Source organism: Anopheles arabiensis, chromosome X, assembly GCF_016920715.1.
Source record: "Anopheles arabiensis isolate DONGOLA chromosome X, AaraD3, whole genome shotgun sequence".
NCBI lineage: Eukaryota > Metazoa > Arthropoda > Insecta > Diptera > Culicidae > Anopheles > Anopheles arabiensis.
In genome coordinates, this window is record NC_053519.1 from 7,065,942 (window position 1) to 7,084,350 (window position 18,409).

Below are 18,409 nucleotides of genomic sequence, written 5' to 3' on the forward strand. Positions count from 1 at the left end.
CCGAACCTGCTCCCGAGGGGGAATGATGGTAGCGATAGTACGCCCGCACCGTCCGCTAGAATATGTCGACTCATTTTTGTCCTCGGTCTGGGGACGCTTCAAAATCCGCACTCCGAGTCGATGGTCGACCCACACATGTACGCCGGAGGTTTCCCCCCCCCCCCTTTCAATTCCCAGGCGGTGCCGTGGGTGCTCACTCGCAACAAAACCGAAGCCCCAATCGGAACCGGATAGTGGTTAGTGTGCCTTACCAGAGCTGTCTCTGTGCGTGTCGGTACGGCTTTCCACTTCCTGTTGGGCTGGCTTTGCCGTAAATGATCGTAAATGAATGTAAATTCAATTACACCAACTTGCTGTTGCTGCCGGCTTCGGTGCCAACCGGTTGCGAGAGGATAAGAAAATGGCCTCGGTGGTTCATGTTTTCCCCGTTCGCCGGGCCGTTCCACCGTTGCTCCTGCATTGGTGGAGCGATTTGCGCGGTGCTTTTGTTCCGGTTACATCGCAAGACGGCACACCGGCGCGGCTGTAGTTCCCTGTCTGCCTGCATTAACGAGACATCGAAACATCGGTGTGGTGTTTGTGGCGCTGGCCGGCTTGTTGCATATGAAATCGTGCCGGTCAATTCTATATATTTTATTTATTCATTTACCGGGCTGGCTGGCACTTCAACACGGTGCTTTCTTTCTCCCCGTTGCTACGCGAGACGGGCAGGCCATTATACTGTTTTTTTTTGTAGTTGTTGTTGCGATGCTCTTCAAGATTTTCTGTTTCTATCTGTTCGCGTTTTGAGTATGACTGTAGCAGCAGCAGCAGTTGATTATGCCAGCCAAGAAGGTAGTGGCAGTTCGTGCAAATATAGATCCAAACATTCTTACACAATCCCCTTTCTTTTGGGGCTTTACTTTCAGGTGCTTTTTGGAGCGTGTTTTTTTAATGTTTCAATGTTTCTTCCGACCGTTCTTCTTCTTTTTAATGTATTTTGCTGCGCGTATTGCTTTAATTTAATGTAGTTACCTGGTGAAATGTCTGTCGTTTTTAACGTGAAAATGTCTATGATTCAGACCCCTTAAATACATACATAGTCATCTCTAGAGCTTCTTTGCTGGTCCACCTTAAACACTACAACTGCCGTAACAGTAATTTTGCTGGGTAACGCTTCAATTTAACTGGCTATTACTCATAAGTAATAATATGGTGGGAGATGACAATAATTTAATTTAGCTTTATTTGGTATTCCAAATATATTAAACCAATATTCAGCTCTTTGAAATGTTTTATTAAACACTTACTAGCATTTTTGTCACAAACACTTAAAACGTTTGGTAGTTCTAGTGTTAAAGCATGACAATATCTAACCTGGACATGCTTTTACGTCAAACAATGTTTCAAATGTTTCTCTTATTCTTCGTAATGACCTACGCGGCGTGACCTGTCGAGCCTTATCGAGTTCGACGCAGCCGGATCAGTCCTTGACTATAAGGCTTCAACCCACACAACAGACGTATGCTGTGTCGTCCGAGTTGAAGAGTTTAAAGCACTGCAGGAGTCCTCGATGCGACAGACAAGAATACATAAGCAAAACCACTGGACTGGATAGTTGACGATGACTGCGAGAGATACAGGTACTATGTTTGGGGCCGAATAAACAAGGAAGCAGTATCAGGACCCAGAATGGGATCAGCATTTGATACAGGACAGACAGATGCAATCGGAATCAGTTCGGGGTTCGGGATGAGTTCCAGTGCCGGTAGGTATAAGTTCCAGGATTTATATGGGGTCAGTTCCAAGACCGGCATAGGCTTAGTATAAATTCTGGTATGGTTTCTGGTATGGAGTGCCGATATGGTTTTGAGAGCAGTTCTATGTATGATATGCCACCTGACACCATAGGTTAAAGGACCGGAAATGGTGCTATTAGATTTAGTAGATGGAATTGGAACCGGCATGTCAAAGCGCGTGAATTCGGAAAAAATGAATTCGGATTACCCAACGCAGATACTGTACTGAGAGGAAATTAACTGTCAGAGAGCTAAAAAAAATCGTAAATAAAAGCCCATTTTAAATTACATTGCACAGAAAAGAATGAAACAAATTCCATCTCAGATTCCCTGCACGTTGTTACACTAGAGAGAAGAATTCGAGCTGGAATCGATTTTGACAGCTAAAATCCAATTCCATATACAAAATCTAATAGCACCAAAAGGAGTTAGGATCAGTTCCAGGGCTAGTATGTATTCGTGATCGATTCTTAAACCTTTATGGGGTTGGAATCAGTTCCAGAATAGTAATGAATCGAAGTTCTATAAAATTCTAGGACTGACATGGGTTCGGGATCAGCCCCTGGATCGATATGGCGCTGAATCAGTTTTTCGGTATGTGTCCTTCGATGTAAAGAGGCATTCGGGAATTTCGTTTTCGTTTCCAAAATCCTTTACACGCTTCCTAAAAGTAATGAAATATCCTCTGAAGCATCTTGCACAACCCTGTAACCGATTCAAATTAACTAGTTCCCTAGTTCCCCGGACATTACTGAACAAAACAATGAGACGGCGCTTATAAACGCCTGCAGGTATGCAATATGTGGATTTACATTCATCTAGTACTGGTTTTGGGTTGCAAATCAAATTCCGACGCACAGCCAGTGCTGCATAAGTATACTAGAAACCATTTCCACTTACCTATGGATTGGGCCCTGCGTCCACTGGTTAGTCCTTTCGCGTGCTGTCGGGCGGAGGAGGACACATTCGCGCCCATATTCGTTCGGGTGCGCTGGTTACGATCGGCTCGTTCACTGGCACTGCGTTCCAGTGCGCACGTTCGTTCGTTGTGGTGGACGATGCCTTGGTCGGTATCGTCGCCTTCGTCTTCGTCGTCCTCGTCCTCGTCGTCGTCGTGGTCGTGGTGATGGTAGCAGGTAAGCTCTACTGCCGGCTCCACGTCCGGAAGATCGAGCTGAAACCGTGTGCCGTCGAGCGAACCATCACAGCTGTGGGAGAGAAGGTGCTCGCTGGCAGCCTCTTGCCGGTCCGGCTGTGCGTCGGGCTTGGCAGCGAACAGCAGTGGATCGCTCTCCCCACACGGCCGGCGATTGCGCTCGTTGCGGTACCGTAAGCTGCCGCCCGTTTGCGATGAGATGAGCGAGTCGCGTGCCGGCGGTGACACCGATTTGCCCGTACCGGCACAGCAGCCCGGTACGCGTCGCAGCCAGCTGGTGCCACCTTTCCGCTTCGCCTCGAGCCGATCGCGCTTGCGGGTGTTTAGCGAGCGGCCCAAGCTTTGCACGAGCTTCTGAAGCACCTGTGGGAAGAGGACGGGGCCGGTTCGGTTAGGACTGGTAAGACGGGGCGTTTTGCACTCTGTTGTATAGCCTACCTTATCGGACGCGTTGTAACTGTCCGCCAGAAAGGAGGAAACGGTTGCGGACGGTGCACCGTTACTGTTTAGCTTTGGCTTCGGTTCATTACTCTCTCCAGTGGGAGCAGTAGGCGGTACGGAATTGCTAGTTTTCGGCGCTGTTCTGCCACTAACGATGGGGCTCTGTTTCACTTGCGCTGCTGCCGTTGGTTCGGCTCGTTCCGGGAACGATTCGCGCTGTCGTTCGGGCGGCTCACCGGCGAGACTGATGAGGCGATCACCTGTAATTAGAGCCGGCACAAAACAATTCAAAGTTAGTATCGGCTGAATGTTTCGATTACGGGGGGGGGCGGGCATTACAACACGCCTGTCACTGTCAATAGTGGTCGGGGTCGTGTGTTTGCTGTGGTTTTGTGCCGGGTCAACCGAGATGCAATTGGCTTCCATCCGTGTCGCGCTTGTCGCTGACCAATCGCATAATTACACGGGACTACTCACGGCAACGAGAGATTACGTTCGATCGAACTACGAATGCAGTGTTTTTTCAGCTAATTTTAGATTTCTTTACTACGTTTAACGAAAGTTACAGATTACACGCATGCTTTCCCGAATGTCGAAAACTCAATACGAACCAGAAACGTTTCGTGTTCAAAATCACTATTTTCTTCAGTTTAAGCAAACGTCAACGTCAACGGCTGACGTTTTGATGTTTGCACTATGGAATAGCCACAACAGCAACTGGTCAAAATTTGTGTTTCAACAATTTTAATTCTCAATTTAGGCTCAATCATTCTATGATAGTAAATAAAGTCCAATAATCTAAATGAAAATGTCACAAAAGCAATAAAATGGACAATCATTATTTGTAGGCCCATTGTCACTGTCCCAAGTGCCATTTGTTTTAAATTTTCAATCCTGATCTGCTCGAATGGTGCTCGAAACACCATAAATTATCCCAATTGACATTCTCGAGCTCGAAAATTAGGGTTACGAGCTATTTCCCTTAAACTTGCGCCTTATACTTTCCTTAAACAGCACCAGTTTAAGGGACTTTTAGAACAAGCTCTTTTAAATCGACTGTGATATGGCCGTTTTGCCGTTTTCGTTTCTTTCTTCTCTGTCCTTTGGTATATAACGTTACTAATCCTTATTACTGGTCGCATGACCAATTTTATACCAAAAACACCGAATTTTCACCAAATAATGTCGCACGAAATGTGCCTTCTTTTTCCACCAAGTATTTGAGCAAAGGAATCTAAAACGAATTGTACGCCGTAACAGATATTTGTACTACATTTTTAACCATAAACTGCTTGAGTGGTGCTCGAAATAAAAAAAAATGGATTTGTGCATGATAAACCATAATAAACGCGTCAAATTTTTGTTTGTGCATGTGTATGGCCTCTTTCTTTTGGATGATGATGGCATCCAATTCGTTTTAGATTCATTGGCTTTAATATTTGACGAAAAAAGAAAGCACATTCCGCGCGTCGTTGTTTTGTTAAAATTTGGTTTTTTGGTATAAAATACCTCCAGTGATAAGGATTGTAAACGCTATTTCCTGAAGGACAGAGGAGAAAGCAACGAAAAAGCCACATCACAGTCGATTTTAAGGGGGGGCTTTTTCTAAAAAATAGTTCAAAATGTAGAACAAATGTCACTTGGGACTGCTGCTAAACGACCTGTTGTACTGCGATGACCCAAGTGCCACAAATCCACTAAACGACCACTAAACGGGTTCTAAACGACTCAAGCTATCAACCTAAACGGAATATAGAAAGACTTCGTTTAGCAGACGGCAAAGGACTCATGCATTCTAAAAATATCAAAAAAGCTGATGGCGCTCTCTGTTGGTGGGATACCCCAACCAGTGGAGCTTCATCGCTTGAGCTTGAGTCGTTTAGAAGGCGTTTAGTGGTCGTTTAGTGGATTTGTGGCACTTGGGATTCCCTCTGTACTGTTGTATGATGAGTTGTAATACGCCATCTATTGAGCAAACCAATGAAGCTATCTTCTTTCTATGGATTTTTGATGTTCCAGTAGTTTAAGAAATTCTATTAATGCCCTCTGTTAATCCCATGTAATAGTTTTTTTAATTCTTATTTCACATTCACGTGCAGAAAGGTAATATGAGAAGCCCGCTGCACAGTTTTCATGACGATTTATAGTTCTAGGAAATTGATAAATGGATCGCAAAGTGAAAAGAGCGGCTGGACTTCGATGAGAATTTCGTAAAAGTGTCCGATTTTTAATGCCCACCACTGTACTTTTGGATTGAATCGGAAAACCCTTGCAAGTATTGCTTCCCAAGTAACACTTTGTGTATCCTTTGTTATTTCATCTAAACTTTCACTGTCCTTTCTGCTGAATTGTTTGACACATGTAGTAAATGAACAATAAAATCAATAGTTGAAATTGTTTTTTTTTTCTTTTTTTTTTGCAACTGGAACTTCTAGAGCGGCAACTGTTACTTGGGCTAGCTCCCCTGGTAGTTGGTCACCGTCCCGTGGGTCGCACGTTTCGTGCGGACACAGCGTTACGACTGTGACACACAATTACGGGTGATGTGTGCAGTGTTGCGATGCGCCACGGAGCCACGCAACATTGGATTTTCGTATCGGATTGGTTGGGCAAATAGAACCGATCGATTTACGGGCCCAGCTATGTTATGCTGGATGCGATTAATTCTAATCGCGTGACGTGGCGAGCTATATAAAAAGTACCCTCAAATAAGCCTCACTCCGTTGGGCCCCGGCAGAACAGTTTTGCTAAAATATAAATTGCACCAAGTTTGCACCGACCGTCAATTGCTTCCCCATAGCGTTCAGCTGTGGTATCCCCCCCCCATTGGACGGTGGCTTGTCGCTCCACGGAAATCAAGATTTATACAACCGGGAGAGACCGGGAACTCTCCCCGGCCAATAAAGCGGATCATTCACTATCAGTCAAAGTGAAGAATTGCTTTTAAAAATGGATTGTTTCCTGCCGTCCTGCGCCACCCAGAGCTATTGAGCAGACGCCCTCCAGTGACACTCCATCGAACGGCGCCGGCTATGTGTTTCGACGGTTTTGTGGTGCAGGAAAAGTTTGGTGTGTCCGCTACGAGCAAGGTTTTTAATTGAATTTCTTTCACATTTATTTTTACGTACGCTTAGGGTAAAAAAGAAGCTGCAACCCAAAGCCTAAACTGGAACCGAACGGTTCAGTCGGATATTTATGGTGACTAGGTGTGTGTGTGTGTGTGTTTGTGTGTAACTAACGATATATGAGCGCAAAGCTGGTGAGTTGCAGGTGATCCATCTTTGCCCTGCTTCCATCACGGGGAGTGTGTGTGTGTTTTTTTTTGTTTTCTGGTTGACTGCAATTCCATTTTTACTTTCATGCCCGGAAATCGAAACGAAACGGTGAGAGAGAATGAGAAGCCCAACCAAAAAAAAAAAAGTCACCCAACGTAACACCAACACTCTCGACAGGGGGAGGGCATGGGAAGGGATGCGAAACCCGGCGTAAAGTTGGACGGCAGGAAATTAGCTTAAATCGACAGCTTCATTTTCAGCAGTTGGTGAGATGGAGCGCGATTCTCGTCAACCGGGTCAGTTTTTGATTGCTTTTCCATCCGGCAGAGAGAGAAAGAGCGAGATGGCAATATTAACTTTTCAGCTGCTTCTGTCTGCCACTGTGTGCCCAAGCGCAAGCTCGGGCGAAAAGTCTTGCTAGTAGTTGCGCCGAACAAGCTCCCGTTAAAGCAATTCCGTCGTGCCAATGGTCTAACTTAAGGCGCCTGAAAGTATGCAATGGGACAAAATTGGCTTAATACAGTTTCAGAAACAAGGTGAATAGCGAGAGGGGCCGTACGGCCACCGTAAAGCACTTGATTTATCATGCCCGGTGCCGCCTGCCAGCCCTGGAGTCTGAATTTTGTCGCGCGCACGTCATCAACTGGGTAAAAGTAAATCAAAGGCAAACACCTTCCGCCGGCTACACAGCACGCTGCCATCAGCTCATCAACGTGCCTGGACGTTACATCTAAGTTTGGTGTCGTTTTTTGGTTGTGTTGCCCTCTCCCTCTCCCTTTCATCTCCTTTGCTACTTCCAACTCAGTGGTGGCAAAATTCAAATTTTCCCTTTTTTCTTTGCGCACGTTAAATGCGGGCGTAAGTATTGCCTGAACGCTCCGACTCGGAATTCTGTTTGCAATTGCGTAATTTCTGACTGCCGTCCTTGGCTGCTTTTGAAAAGTGGACACACACACACACACACACACACACACACACACACACACACACACACACACACACACACACACACACACTTGAGTGCTAGCATGGCAGATTTACATTCGGAGCGCCTAAAGGTATGCATCAAGATTGATACGCACTGGCGCAGTGTTGCCAGCTGCTTTAAACTGCAAACCGGATCGAAGTGTGTTTGAACAAAGCTGCAGGAATCTCTCTCTCTTTCTCTCTCTTTCTCTCTCTCTCTCTCTCACACACCGATCACTTGATTCTAATGAATTGATATCTGCATCTGCGATTGATTGACTGACGGGTTTGCGGAAGAAAAAAAAAAAAAACAACTATTATCCTCCCTCGGATTGTTTCCATAATGTTTGTTCCGTCCAGCCAGACAGACCCCGGTTGGATGGACGACTTACTTGCCCTAACCCCCCCCCCCCCAAATGTGGGAAGCAGACAGGATGGCGCACAAGTTTTCTCGCCCCAGCAAAACCGGAGGGCTGAGCAGCCAAAGCAAACACATGCGGGAGACGCGGCGCTCGCTATCAATCTCCAATCATATGGCAGCCCGGCCAAAGAAAGCGGAAACCGGAACACGCCCGGAAGACGCAGCCAAAAGGGGAGCAGAAAAGCGGGGCTGAATTTAATCAACTGCAATCTGCACTCCGCTCGCTTTATCTTTCACAGCGCGCACAGAGCGATCCCGGTCGATTGAAAATTGATTTGTGTGTGTGATTGAAGAGTTGTACAGTTGGGCGGAGGGAGGTGGAGGCGGTGCCGGAAGCAGAGTGATGAATGGTTCGGTACGCGTCTTGGAGATTTCTTCGAGAGTTGCAGCAAGACCCCGGGAAACGAGCTGGGTCCTCTGGCGCGCCGAATGTCAATCATCGGAACCGTTTGCTCGGCTACGCTTGGAAGCTGCATGTGCAGACCCCATTCCCCCGCCCTCCCTGCGCTCGGATGCATCCAATAAAATCTCCATAGTTTACAGTGACGCTCGTTCGGATCGTAAAGCTCGGGATGCTGGGTTCGGGGCGGTGGCGCCTCATGAGGTGATAAATATTTACGCCGCCGCCGATGTACCATATCCATTTCCATTTTCCAGGCTGCAGGGGCGGGGCAAGCGCGGCAGCAAGTTCTGCAAGTGTTTGCGCTTTTATTGCTCTCGATATTGATGTGTTATTTTTATGATCTTCGCATACTTCGGTTGAGTAGAGTTTTGAAGGTTATGTTTGGTGTGCTGTCGTGTGTGCGAGATGTGTGAATCAAGGGTGGAAGGGGAGGGGGAGGGTTAATGGTAACGATTTGGGTTGAAATCTTCAAGCATCAATCACTTAACGGAAGGATATGGACTGTTTCAGCGGCTCGGATGCGGTTTTATTTTCCCACTTTATCTGCCAATGGATGGCAAACTGTTTTCAAGGTTTTTTTCGCTTCTTTTTCCATTCGAAATGACATGCTTTATTTGTGTTTTCATTGTTTTTCCCCCCTCCAGAGGAAAGAAAAGCATTGGTTTGATATAGAATAGGCAAAAGGTGCTTTAACCATGTGAAATCGATTAATTTAGATTCACGCTAATGGAAGAGTTTCTTTCGCGCTTACAGGAATGCAATTGGATTGTAGAAATCTGTTTTGCACGTGGCAAAATGTAGTAGCCAAAAAGTAAATAGTAAAAAAAACAATTAAATACATACAGAACATCATAAAACATAAAAACGGAACTATTGAAAGGGGCAATCACATTCCCCAGAAAAAAAGCATTGAATAAACATTTCAGTTTGTTGCATTGGATCGTTGCAAACGCGCTAGTATAAACTAACCTGTTCGTTTATGCGCACTATTTGTGCACTGTTGTGAAAGCGCCTGCAGGTATGCAATCAGACGCTCTGTCACGATATTTGAAGCGTTTTTAGTGCAAATAGCGTTCTTTACATACATTTTCAAGCAAAAAAAAAAAAAAAAAAACAAACTAAAATCATGTCAATTTTGCCCTCCTAAATTCGCGTACGGCGCTGAAAAACCATCACCCGATGGATTGATCGGAATCTATTCCCTTTTTTCCCCCTTCTTTGGTTCAACGCTTGCTGCCCGAGCGTGTTCCAGAGTTAAATATAAATTAAATTTTCAATCCAGTCCCCATTTGCGCGCCGCATTCGGTGCACTTCCAATAAGGTTCATTTATTTCTTATCCTCGTCACTACGCTCTTCACCTACCTCCACCTCTTCCCCCACCCCCCCCTAACACACTTTATTTGAAGTGAAACTGAGTTGATACGGAATTACCATTCCCCCCAGCGACAACGGCGTTCCGAGGGACAGTTGGGGTAAGGCAAAAAATAACCTCACTTTCTGCGACTTTTTGCCCAGGCGCGCGCTCCCGCAAGAACGGGGATGTGATCCGAGCATATGATCCGGGAGGAAAAAAGGGAGCCATGCTGCTGCTTCAGTTTTCCGCCTCACTAGCGACGGTGAACGAAAAACTAGCGAAGGCAAAGACGGCAAAGGAAGAGCGCTCGAACATCAAAGCGACCGGATGTGTGTGTGTGTGTGTAGAAAGTAATGCCACCGGGTATGTACCCACTCCCCTCCTTTTTTTCTAGTGACAAAACTCTTACCCTTGGCATTGATTTTTGCCGTTCCCGTGCCCTCAATGCGAACTAAATCCGGATATCGGATTGAAGTAATCGGGCGATGGAAGTGTCTCACTTGGAAAAAGGACTCGGCATCGATCTTTCGGGGCGAGCAGCGCGTTTAATTCCTCCCCCGCCGGGATGGGTTTCTTTTAAATGCGTGCGTTTTTCTTCTTCTTCTTCTTCTGCTCATCTTCTTCAAATAAAGCTCAACTTTTGCGCCCCCCCCCCCAGAGGACCTGAGTGGTCTCGCATTGCCTTATCTTCGCCGCACCGGCACTGCCGAGATCCGTTGTTTTGCGTTTTGCGTTGCCCCGTCCCGGTGCTAATCCCTCAATCTTTTCCGGTCCCGGTTCCGTTCAATGCAAAGGGATATGTGTGTGTGCAAGGATCGGGTTTCCAATTGATTCGATTCCAATTCGATTCTATCGCAATAAACAAAAAAAAACACACACACACAAAACGGAGCAGAATGAGCCGTTTTTTCATACAAAACAAGAAGCTGTTCGTATTGTGCTGGGCTAAGGGCTGAAGGGATACGATTTCACACGCACTTGATCTCCGCCAAACGGCAACTCGCTTCTTACGAACGTTTTTCTTCAAAAAAAGGTGGTGCCTTTGTTTTCCTACCTTCAATTGCAACACAAAAAAGCGGTGAAGGAATTTTCAATAATTCTAAAATAAAGGAACATTCCCTCCTGTACGGTAGAAAATTCATTCACACACACACACACAGGGACGCGCGCTCGCACTGGGAAAATGCCACCACAAATGTACGTATTGCCCTCGTTTTGTCCCGCTTTTGCTGTTGAATATTGGAATGAATATTGAATGCTCGACCTTGTTCGTGAATAAATGCATTCGTACAAATGTGTGCCTGTGCCGGGGTGTGTGTGTGTGTGTGTGTGTGTGTGTGTGTGTGTGTGTGCGTGTGATTCGCTCTGAAAGGTGGAGTCCGTGGAGTGCAAAAACGCATTGCATAAGCGGAGAGATGAGCGAAAGAGCGAGAGAGAGAGAGAGAGAGAGAGAGAGAGAGAGAGCGCAGAGCGGGAAAAGCGCCTACGGAATTGAGGGGAATTTCAAATTTATTACCATCTTTAAATCCTCACCCCGTCGCACAAGGCCGAGCGGCGCGGCAAGCTGGCACTGCTTGAGGTGAAACACCGGCACACCTCAAACACCAAAGCCTCACCCCGCCCCACGCCACTCCGGGGGGGGGGGGGGGGAGGAGGTGGCTGAGCCGAATGAATTGATAAATTTATGCACTTGGGCTGAAAAACTTTTCGGTTTCGGCAAGTCGGTTTTGGCGGCTCCTTTTCGGTTCACGCCTGCTGCGGGGCGCACATTTTCAATTCATTTCCGTGCAGCTCTGCGCTGAAGAGACCTGACCCCGCTGTGTCTCGCCGCCCGCCGCCGCTTTGGTGAGTTTTGGTGTGTGTGTGTGTCTGTGTCGACGACCAGAGAAAGTTTATTGCAAGCGATCCCTTAATCACCCCACCTACAAAACCGCTTTGGGCGAAGGGGCGGAAGGTGGGGAAGGAGGGAATAAAAAGCTGAGGGAAGAGGAAAGGGAGGACGACGGCCTCCTGCTCCCTGGCAAAGCGCGTTCGGAGGCGTGTGAATTTATCGCTTATCTGTGTTTTTTATTGCTCTCCCGGTGTTAGAGCCCTCTATTTGGAGTCTGTATGAGTGTGTGTGTGTGTCTGCTGGACGGCAACACCGTACGTCATCGCGCGCTCGGCACGCTGATCCGCACCCCCTCCCTCGGTCAAACGCAGCGCGCGGGCGAGCGAAATCATCATTTCAGCCGGAAGGTATGCAACGTGCACGGCATTTCATTGCTAACCGTAATTAATTTAATCGCTTTTAAGGATTTTTGGGGCCGCAGTTGTTTTGTGCATTGTTTTTTTTTGTTCGCTTGCTGCTGTTGTTGTTGTTGTTGGAAAGGTGTTGATATTGATACACATAAAACCGGTTTGCCCCCTCCCGGTATCACATCGGGGGAGGGTGTGGTAGGATTTAGTAACGTTTGTCGGTGTGAGTATTTTTACGGTGTTGGGTTTATATCGATTGCTTCATTTTCTCTTCATCTGGGATGCTTTTAGGGTGGAGAAGAAGAACGAAAAAAAAACATAAACAGGTATAATGTATCATGAAACATTTAACAGGCACACACGAAGAGCGTAATCCACCGGGTGCACATAAAACATAGCGAGATGGATACATGTGTCCCCCCCGCATCCTCTCGCCGCTCCCCTTCCGCCTTACTTCCAAACCCGCTCTGTGTCGTGGCTCGTCAAACTGCCACTCACACGGTGTTTTCGGTGCTCGTAAATAATACACCAATAAATCTACTCAATCAAAACCCGACCACTTCCCCATCCGCCTGCCTTGGGCGCCTGGTCTGTCACAGAGCCCCGGGCGACGATTGCCTCGAAGCGGCTTTCTTGCAGCGAGGCTGCAACTCAAATTCGCGAGCCCGGAACTTTGCCGCTTCCGGTGCGTTTTCCGGGCCGGTTAACGCTTAACGTCCGCGGCTGGGCGGGACACGTTCGGCCCTGCTCAGCGGTCTCCTTCGCTGGCAAATTTACTGGCTGAAGCTTAGCGGCATTCGGTACCGACACCAGCCGCAGCAGCGGATGGTAGAGTTTTTCGGGTTTTCGGTTCACGCTCGCTCGGGCGCACAGTGGACTCAGCGGTACATGTGTGTGGATAAAAGTTAAGATGATGAGTTAAAATATTGAGGATATTCAGAGTCTTCACATTGGTGGATCGCCTAAGAGCGATGAGCGTCTACATACATAAGTATGAGGAGTATGAAACTTATTAAGTATCAGGAATCTCGATGATTCTTGAAGATGAATCAATGTCGTTGAAGATGATGCTCAAAATTTTTAAAAGATGAGCCATGTAGCCTCGAAGATGACTCGTGAAGAGCTGTAAGGTTTCATGGACCTCTAGGATTCATATCTCTCATATATGTAACGCTCAAAAATGAAATAAATCTTCAATGAATTACGACGCATTGGACAAGAATGTCTGAAGTTTTAAGATATGATAAAAAAGATATTTTTGGAGTGATGAGTCGTTCCTGATTTAGAAAATGAATGTACAATCCTATACCTCCTCCTCCTCCGCCACCGCCTTCTTCTTCTTCTTCTTCTTCTTCTTCTTCTTCTTCTTCTTCTTCTTCTTCTTCTTCTTCTTCTTCTTCTTCTTCTTCTTCTTCTTCTTCTTCTTCCTCTTCTTCTTCTTCTTCTTCTTCTTATTTTTCTTCTTCTTCTTCTTCTCCTTATTATTGTTATTATTATTTTTCTTCTTCTTCTTCTTGTTATTTTTGTTCTTCTTCTTGCTACTATAGAGATACGGTTGGGATTCAATCTCAAAGACTTCCGAAATTTAAAAAAAGTCTTTTTGTTCAATAGCTCAAACAAATGATTTAGGAAGTTAGAAGAGAATGAATTGAGAATTGGAGAGCATTTTAGAAACATGGAAGATAAGTGAACCATCACAAAGCTGTACATAGTCATGACTGATGCATTGGTGACTCGCAAGATTCCAGAAATACTTAAAGATAGATCTTAAGATTGATTCTTGATTCGCAATTTGAGTGAACCCTGAATGGAAGCATTAGCAAAGCTTCTGATTGAGTAAGATTTTTAAGTGTTTAAACCGAGCAGCAGTTCAGTAAGTGGACAACTTGTTTGGAACACGTTTAGTATTTTCTTCTTGTCTCGCTTTTTTTAGTCTAACATGACTCAATCTACATGGTTGGGCATTCTTTTAAGCCCCCGTTGGCCATTGGCAAAGGAAAGCTCTCACCGACGCCATATTAAAATGCCCCCTCCCCGAAAAAACACTGTCACACCTTACAATCCTTGCCATCCCGAAGGCGACAACACACGCGGGGCTATTCTGTGAAGTGTTAATTGTGCGAGGAATAAATTGTCCAAAAACCAGTTGCCCACCGGGCGGGTTCAACACACCTCACTGTGCACGATCGCCCCAAAAGGTCCCCTCCCCCCCCCCTACGCTTTGTAAACTGTCATGTTCATGTGGCAATTTTACGTGTACGCGCGCAACTCTCGGGAAACGCGGAAAAGCGCAGAACGGTGGAAAGAAGGGTGGTGCAAGCAGAACCACCCCCCTCCCCCCACATACACCGACACATGGAAGACACAAATGGTGCCGGGTTTTTGAAGGGTGGCGGTGGCGCGAAAACATGGCAGGGAAGGGATGATTTATGAGCTTTCACAGGATGGTGTAAAATATGATGTTACGCTTGCGCCCTTCAAATAGTCACCCGCTTGCCCGGTAAGGGTGTGGGATTGGATATACCAACCTCTGCCCTTTCTCCTACCCCCCCCCCTCCCTCCAATCCTTTCCCGCTCCTTTTAAATAAGGTATGACGAGGGAACGGGGTATGAATTTGGAAACAGCACACGAACAGAGAGGAGTTGCGCGAGGCAAAAATACACAGACACACACACACACAAAAAGCACCGATCGGTGAACAAATGCAATCGAAACTGTGTGTTCACTGTGTGTGGATGTAGCGAGGGGAAAGGGTTCCAAAAAGAGAGGAAGGTGTTGGAAAGACTTCCCGATTTACAGCAAGTGGTTCGGGTGCTGCACCCGAGTCCCGTCTGCACTGTAAACGCAAAAACGGCGGTATCGATTTGAGTTTTGACCGCCCCATCCCTCGTATGAAAGGGTGGGGGTATGTACGGAAGGGGAAAAACGCGACTACTAGACGAAAAGGATAATAAGGCAACTTTTGAGGGGGGAGGGAGGGTATGGTGCAAGCATGAAAAGGACAGAAATTATTATTTACATCAAGCAAGTTTCGCTGGACGTTTGTCTGTGTGAGTGTTTGTTACGACGAAATGGTGGTAGCAGAGAGTTTTTTCAAACCACCCCACCCCCCTCGAACCAACCAAAAACAGAAACACTGCCACCAAGGGGGAGAAAACAGGGGGGGGGGCGGTTGTGCGTTTTTGTGCTAAATAGAAGGACATGTGATTGCAATTGTTGCTGGCCGCTCGTTTACCATTAATGTGTCCGAGTGTGTGTGTACTGTGTTACTTCCGAGTGTCATAGGAAGTGTGTTTGTGTGTTTTACATTAAATTTGTCTTTCGTAAAACGCTCGAAAGGCTATCCTGGTGGTGTTTTGACCCCTGCGAGATAAGTAGAAAAGATTTAAAGATTACAAAAGTCTTGAGCCATTCGGAATACCTCGGAGCAGTGGCGAATTAACACGAGTGGAGTGGCCCTTAGTGGTTACACGAATTCAGGCCTTTCTGAATTGTCGAGCGAGAAGTTGTGTGAGGAATTCTAAACCAGAAAAGAATTGAGAAGCAAGTCCGGAGTCATCTCGAGTCAGCCAGAGTCGGCCGGAGTTTGAAAGAGTCATCCAGAGTCATCTGAAGTCGTCCGGAATCGAAGTCGTCCTGGCTCGGAGTCGTCTGGGATCGTCCAGAGTCGACCGGAGTCGTCCAGAGCCATCCAGAGTCGAAGTCATTAAGAGTCGTTCATAGTCTTCCGGAATCGTCCGTAGTCTGAGTCGTCCCGGGTTGGAGTTAATCAGAGTCTACCGGTGCCTTCCGGGATCGGTGTCATCCAGAATCGTCCGGAGTCGTTCGAAGTCGAAGTCATCCTGATTCGCAGTCATCCAGAGTCGTCCAGAGTCGTCCGGAGTCGTCTGAAGTCGTCCTGGGTTGGAGTCGTCCGGAGTCGTCCAGAGTCGTCCGGAGTCATCCGGGGTCGTCCAGAGTCGTCCGGAGTCGGAGTCATTAAGAGTCGTTCATAGTCTTCCAGAATCGTCCGTAGTCTGAGTCGTCCGGGATCAGTGTCATCTAGAATCGTCCGGAGTCACCCGGAGTTGTTCGAAGTTGACAGTCATCCTGATTCGGAGTCATCCAGAGTCGTCCAGAGTCGTCCGGAGTCGAAGTCGTCCTGGGTCGTCTGGAGTCAAAGTCATCTAGAGTCGTCCGGAGTCATCCGGAGTCGTCCAGAGTCATTCGTAGTCGAAGTCACCCGGAGTTGCCCGGAGTCGTCGGGAGTCATCGGGAGTCGTCCGAAGATGTCCGTTTGGAGTCATCCAAAGTCATCCGGAGTCGTCCGGAGTCGAAGTCTTTCGAGGTCAGGGTCAGCTAGAGTCTTCCAGAGCCGTTCGGAGTCGTCCAGATTCATTCGGAATCGAAGTCGTCTGGAGCCGGCCGGAGTCGTGCCGAGCCGAAGTCGTTCGAGGTCAGAGTCATCTAGTGTTGTCCAGAATCGTTCAGAGTCGTCCAGGCTCATTCGGAGTCGAAGTCGCCTTCGAGTCGGCTGGAATCGTCCGGAGTCTTCTGGAGTCGGCCGGAGTTGGCCGAAGATCGCCGGTGCAATGTGTTTTGATCAGGCATTTTAGTTCCGACTCCGACCCATGCTGACTCCAGTTGACTCAAAGCGCTATTCGTAGAAAGTAAGGTCTGTTTAATAAAAGCACGCTTCCCGACGTGACAAAATAGCATCAAACAGCATTGTGGTAATTTTAAATCATAGATAAACAAAAGAAGCATACAATCATGGCAGAAGATTTGTTTTGGTGGAAAATTCAAGTAAATATTCATGAAACTGCTTCACATGTCCAATTTGTCCCGCTTTCCCTTAAAAGGCAGCATGCAGCTTTAATTGACCAACAGCAGTCCTTAAGTCGTGTCTTAGCTATCCCGGAGATGGCGTCAAACCGTCCTCAGAAGTGCAACGTTATCGAGGCCCAAACCCAAACCACCCAAAACCGCTCCTCCCGCACCATTCCCGAGCTGGAACCGTTTTCGGAGTCAGCGGGATTATGTCTTCGCCTGCGCGTGTAACTCCCGGAATCTGGAGCAGCTTCGGCCCAGTGGTCAACGCGCGGTTTGAATTAATTTCGCCCGACATCCCCCCCCCCCGGGTGGTCTTGACTCCCGTTCGTTGAACGTCGGCTTTAGCGATTGTTTGCCCGTTCGAATGGCCAACCGGTTTCAAAATTCTGCTGACTCCCAGAGAACCCATCGCTCGCAGGCCACACACAAGGCCACACACACGCTAGAGCCACAACTACTCCACTTGTCGCTGGACACTTTCGCATCCATTACCCTAATTGAATCGTTTGCCAGGGGGATCAGGTGAGTGAACGTCTTATCCTTTTGGGAGCGAGCTGGCTGCGTAGGTTCCTGCTTCAAGGTGAGGTCTGCTCCAAAACAATCGCAAACGACAATTCAATCTGTGATGAGATCAAGGAGCGAGCTGGACCGAGAAAGCCTGCGTGGTCTACAGTACGAAGAGCGTTAAGATCCACGCAGATGGAGTTGCTCCCTTGCCCGCTTCTTATCTCACGGTACTGCTCGAGGTCACGCACCGAAGTAAACACTATTAAGATGGCATTTCATCGAGTAATGATAGTGAAGCGGGACATCTACTGTATCTCCCATTCTTGCTCACTTTGGGGTAGTCCCCTCTGAACCCCCCTTCTCCTTCCCTTCCCGCTTAGCCCTTTTGTGTGGGTCGCCCCATGCCCTGAGGGTTGCCGGTACAGCTTTGCGAACGCAACGTTCGACGCAGCGCATTGTTCGAAATGTCACGCTTGTAGCTGTTAGTCTCCCCCTCTTCTCCCTGTGCCGCCTACCTTCCCCAAAAAACACACACGCACACACACACAACGGTCAAAAGCGTTCGACATTGATTAACGATGGCAGTGGGGCGATGTTGGCGTAGCCCCGAAGCAGTCGGCCGACCAGCGCCGGTAAGATAATTGTGTGTGTGTGTGGCAAGGAGCGCAGGAGGGAGGAGGGAATGCTTTTGTCCATTCGAAGGACCCCCTTCGCTCGCCAGGATGGGTCAGGAGGCCCCCCGTTTTGGAAATTTGGAGTTTGCGAATGCGGATTTCGCCTTTTCAAAAGCAATCGTGAAGGAGAAGTAAAAAGAGGGCCCCGTTTGAGGGGGTCCATAACCCACACCGTCCCACCCGCCTGAAAAAGGTTCCAAAAATCAACAAAACTCGTTGCCCCGTCTTTTTTTTTTGTTTTGTTTGTTTGCTTCGTTTCGAAGCTTGTTTGGTTCACAATGAAGCGGAGCAAAAAAAAAGCCAGCAGCGATGGGGAAGCCAGGTGGCTTTCCCTGCCACACACACACACACACACAGAGAAAAGGCCCGGCCTTTCAAACAC

The 18,409-nt window shown here is 47.5% G+C and overlaps 1 protein-coding gene across 12 annotated transcripts in view; it reads right to left on the reverse strand.

Moving 5' to 3' along the window:
- The window catches only part of LOC120905558, a 143,554-nt gene that overhangs the window by 38,274 nt on the left and 86,871 nt on the right, over positions 1-18,409 (reverse strand). For all 12 annotated transcript variants that reach the window (XM_040316460.1, XM_040316458.1, XM_040316457.1 and 9 more), the window contains 2 exons: positions 3,373-3,635; positions 2,679-3,297 (listed from right to left, as the gene is read on the reverse strand). In XM_040316460.1, coding sequence (XP_040172394.1) covers positions 2,679-3,297; positions 3,373-3,635 — 882 coding nt within the window. The remainder of the gene's footprint in view (positions 1-2,678; positions 3,298-3,372; positions 3,636-18,409) is intronic.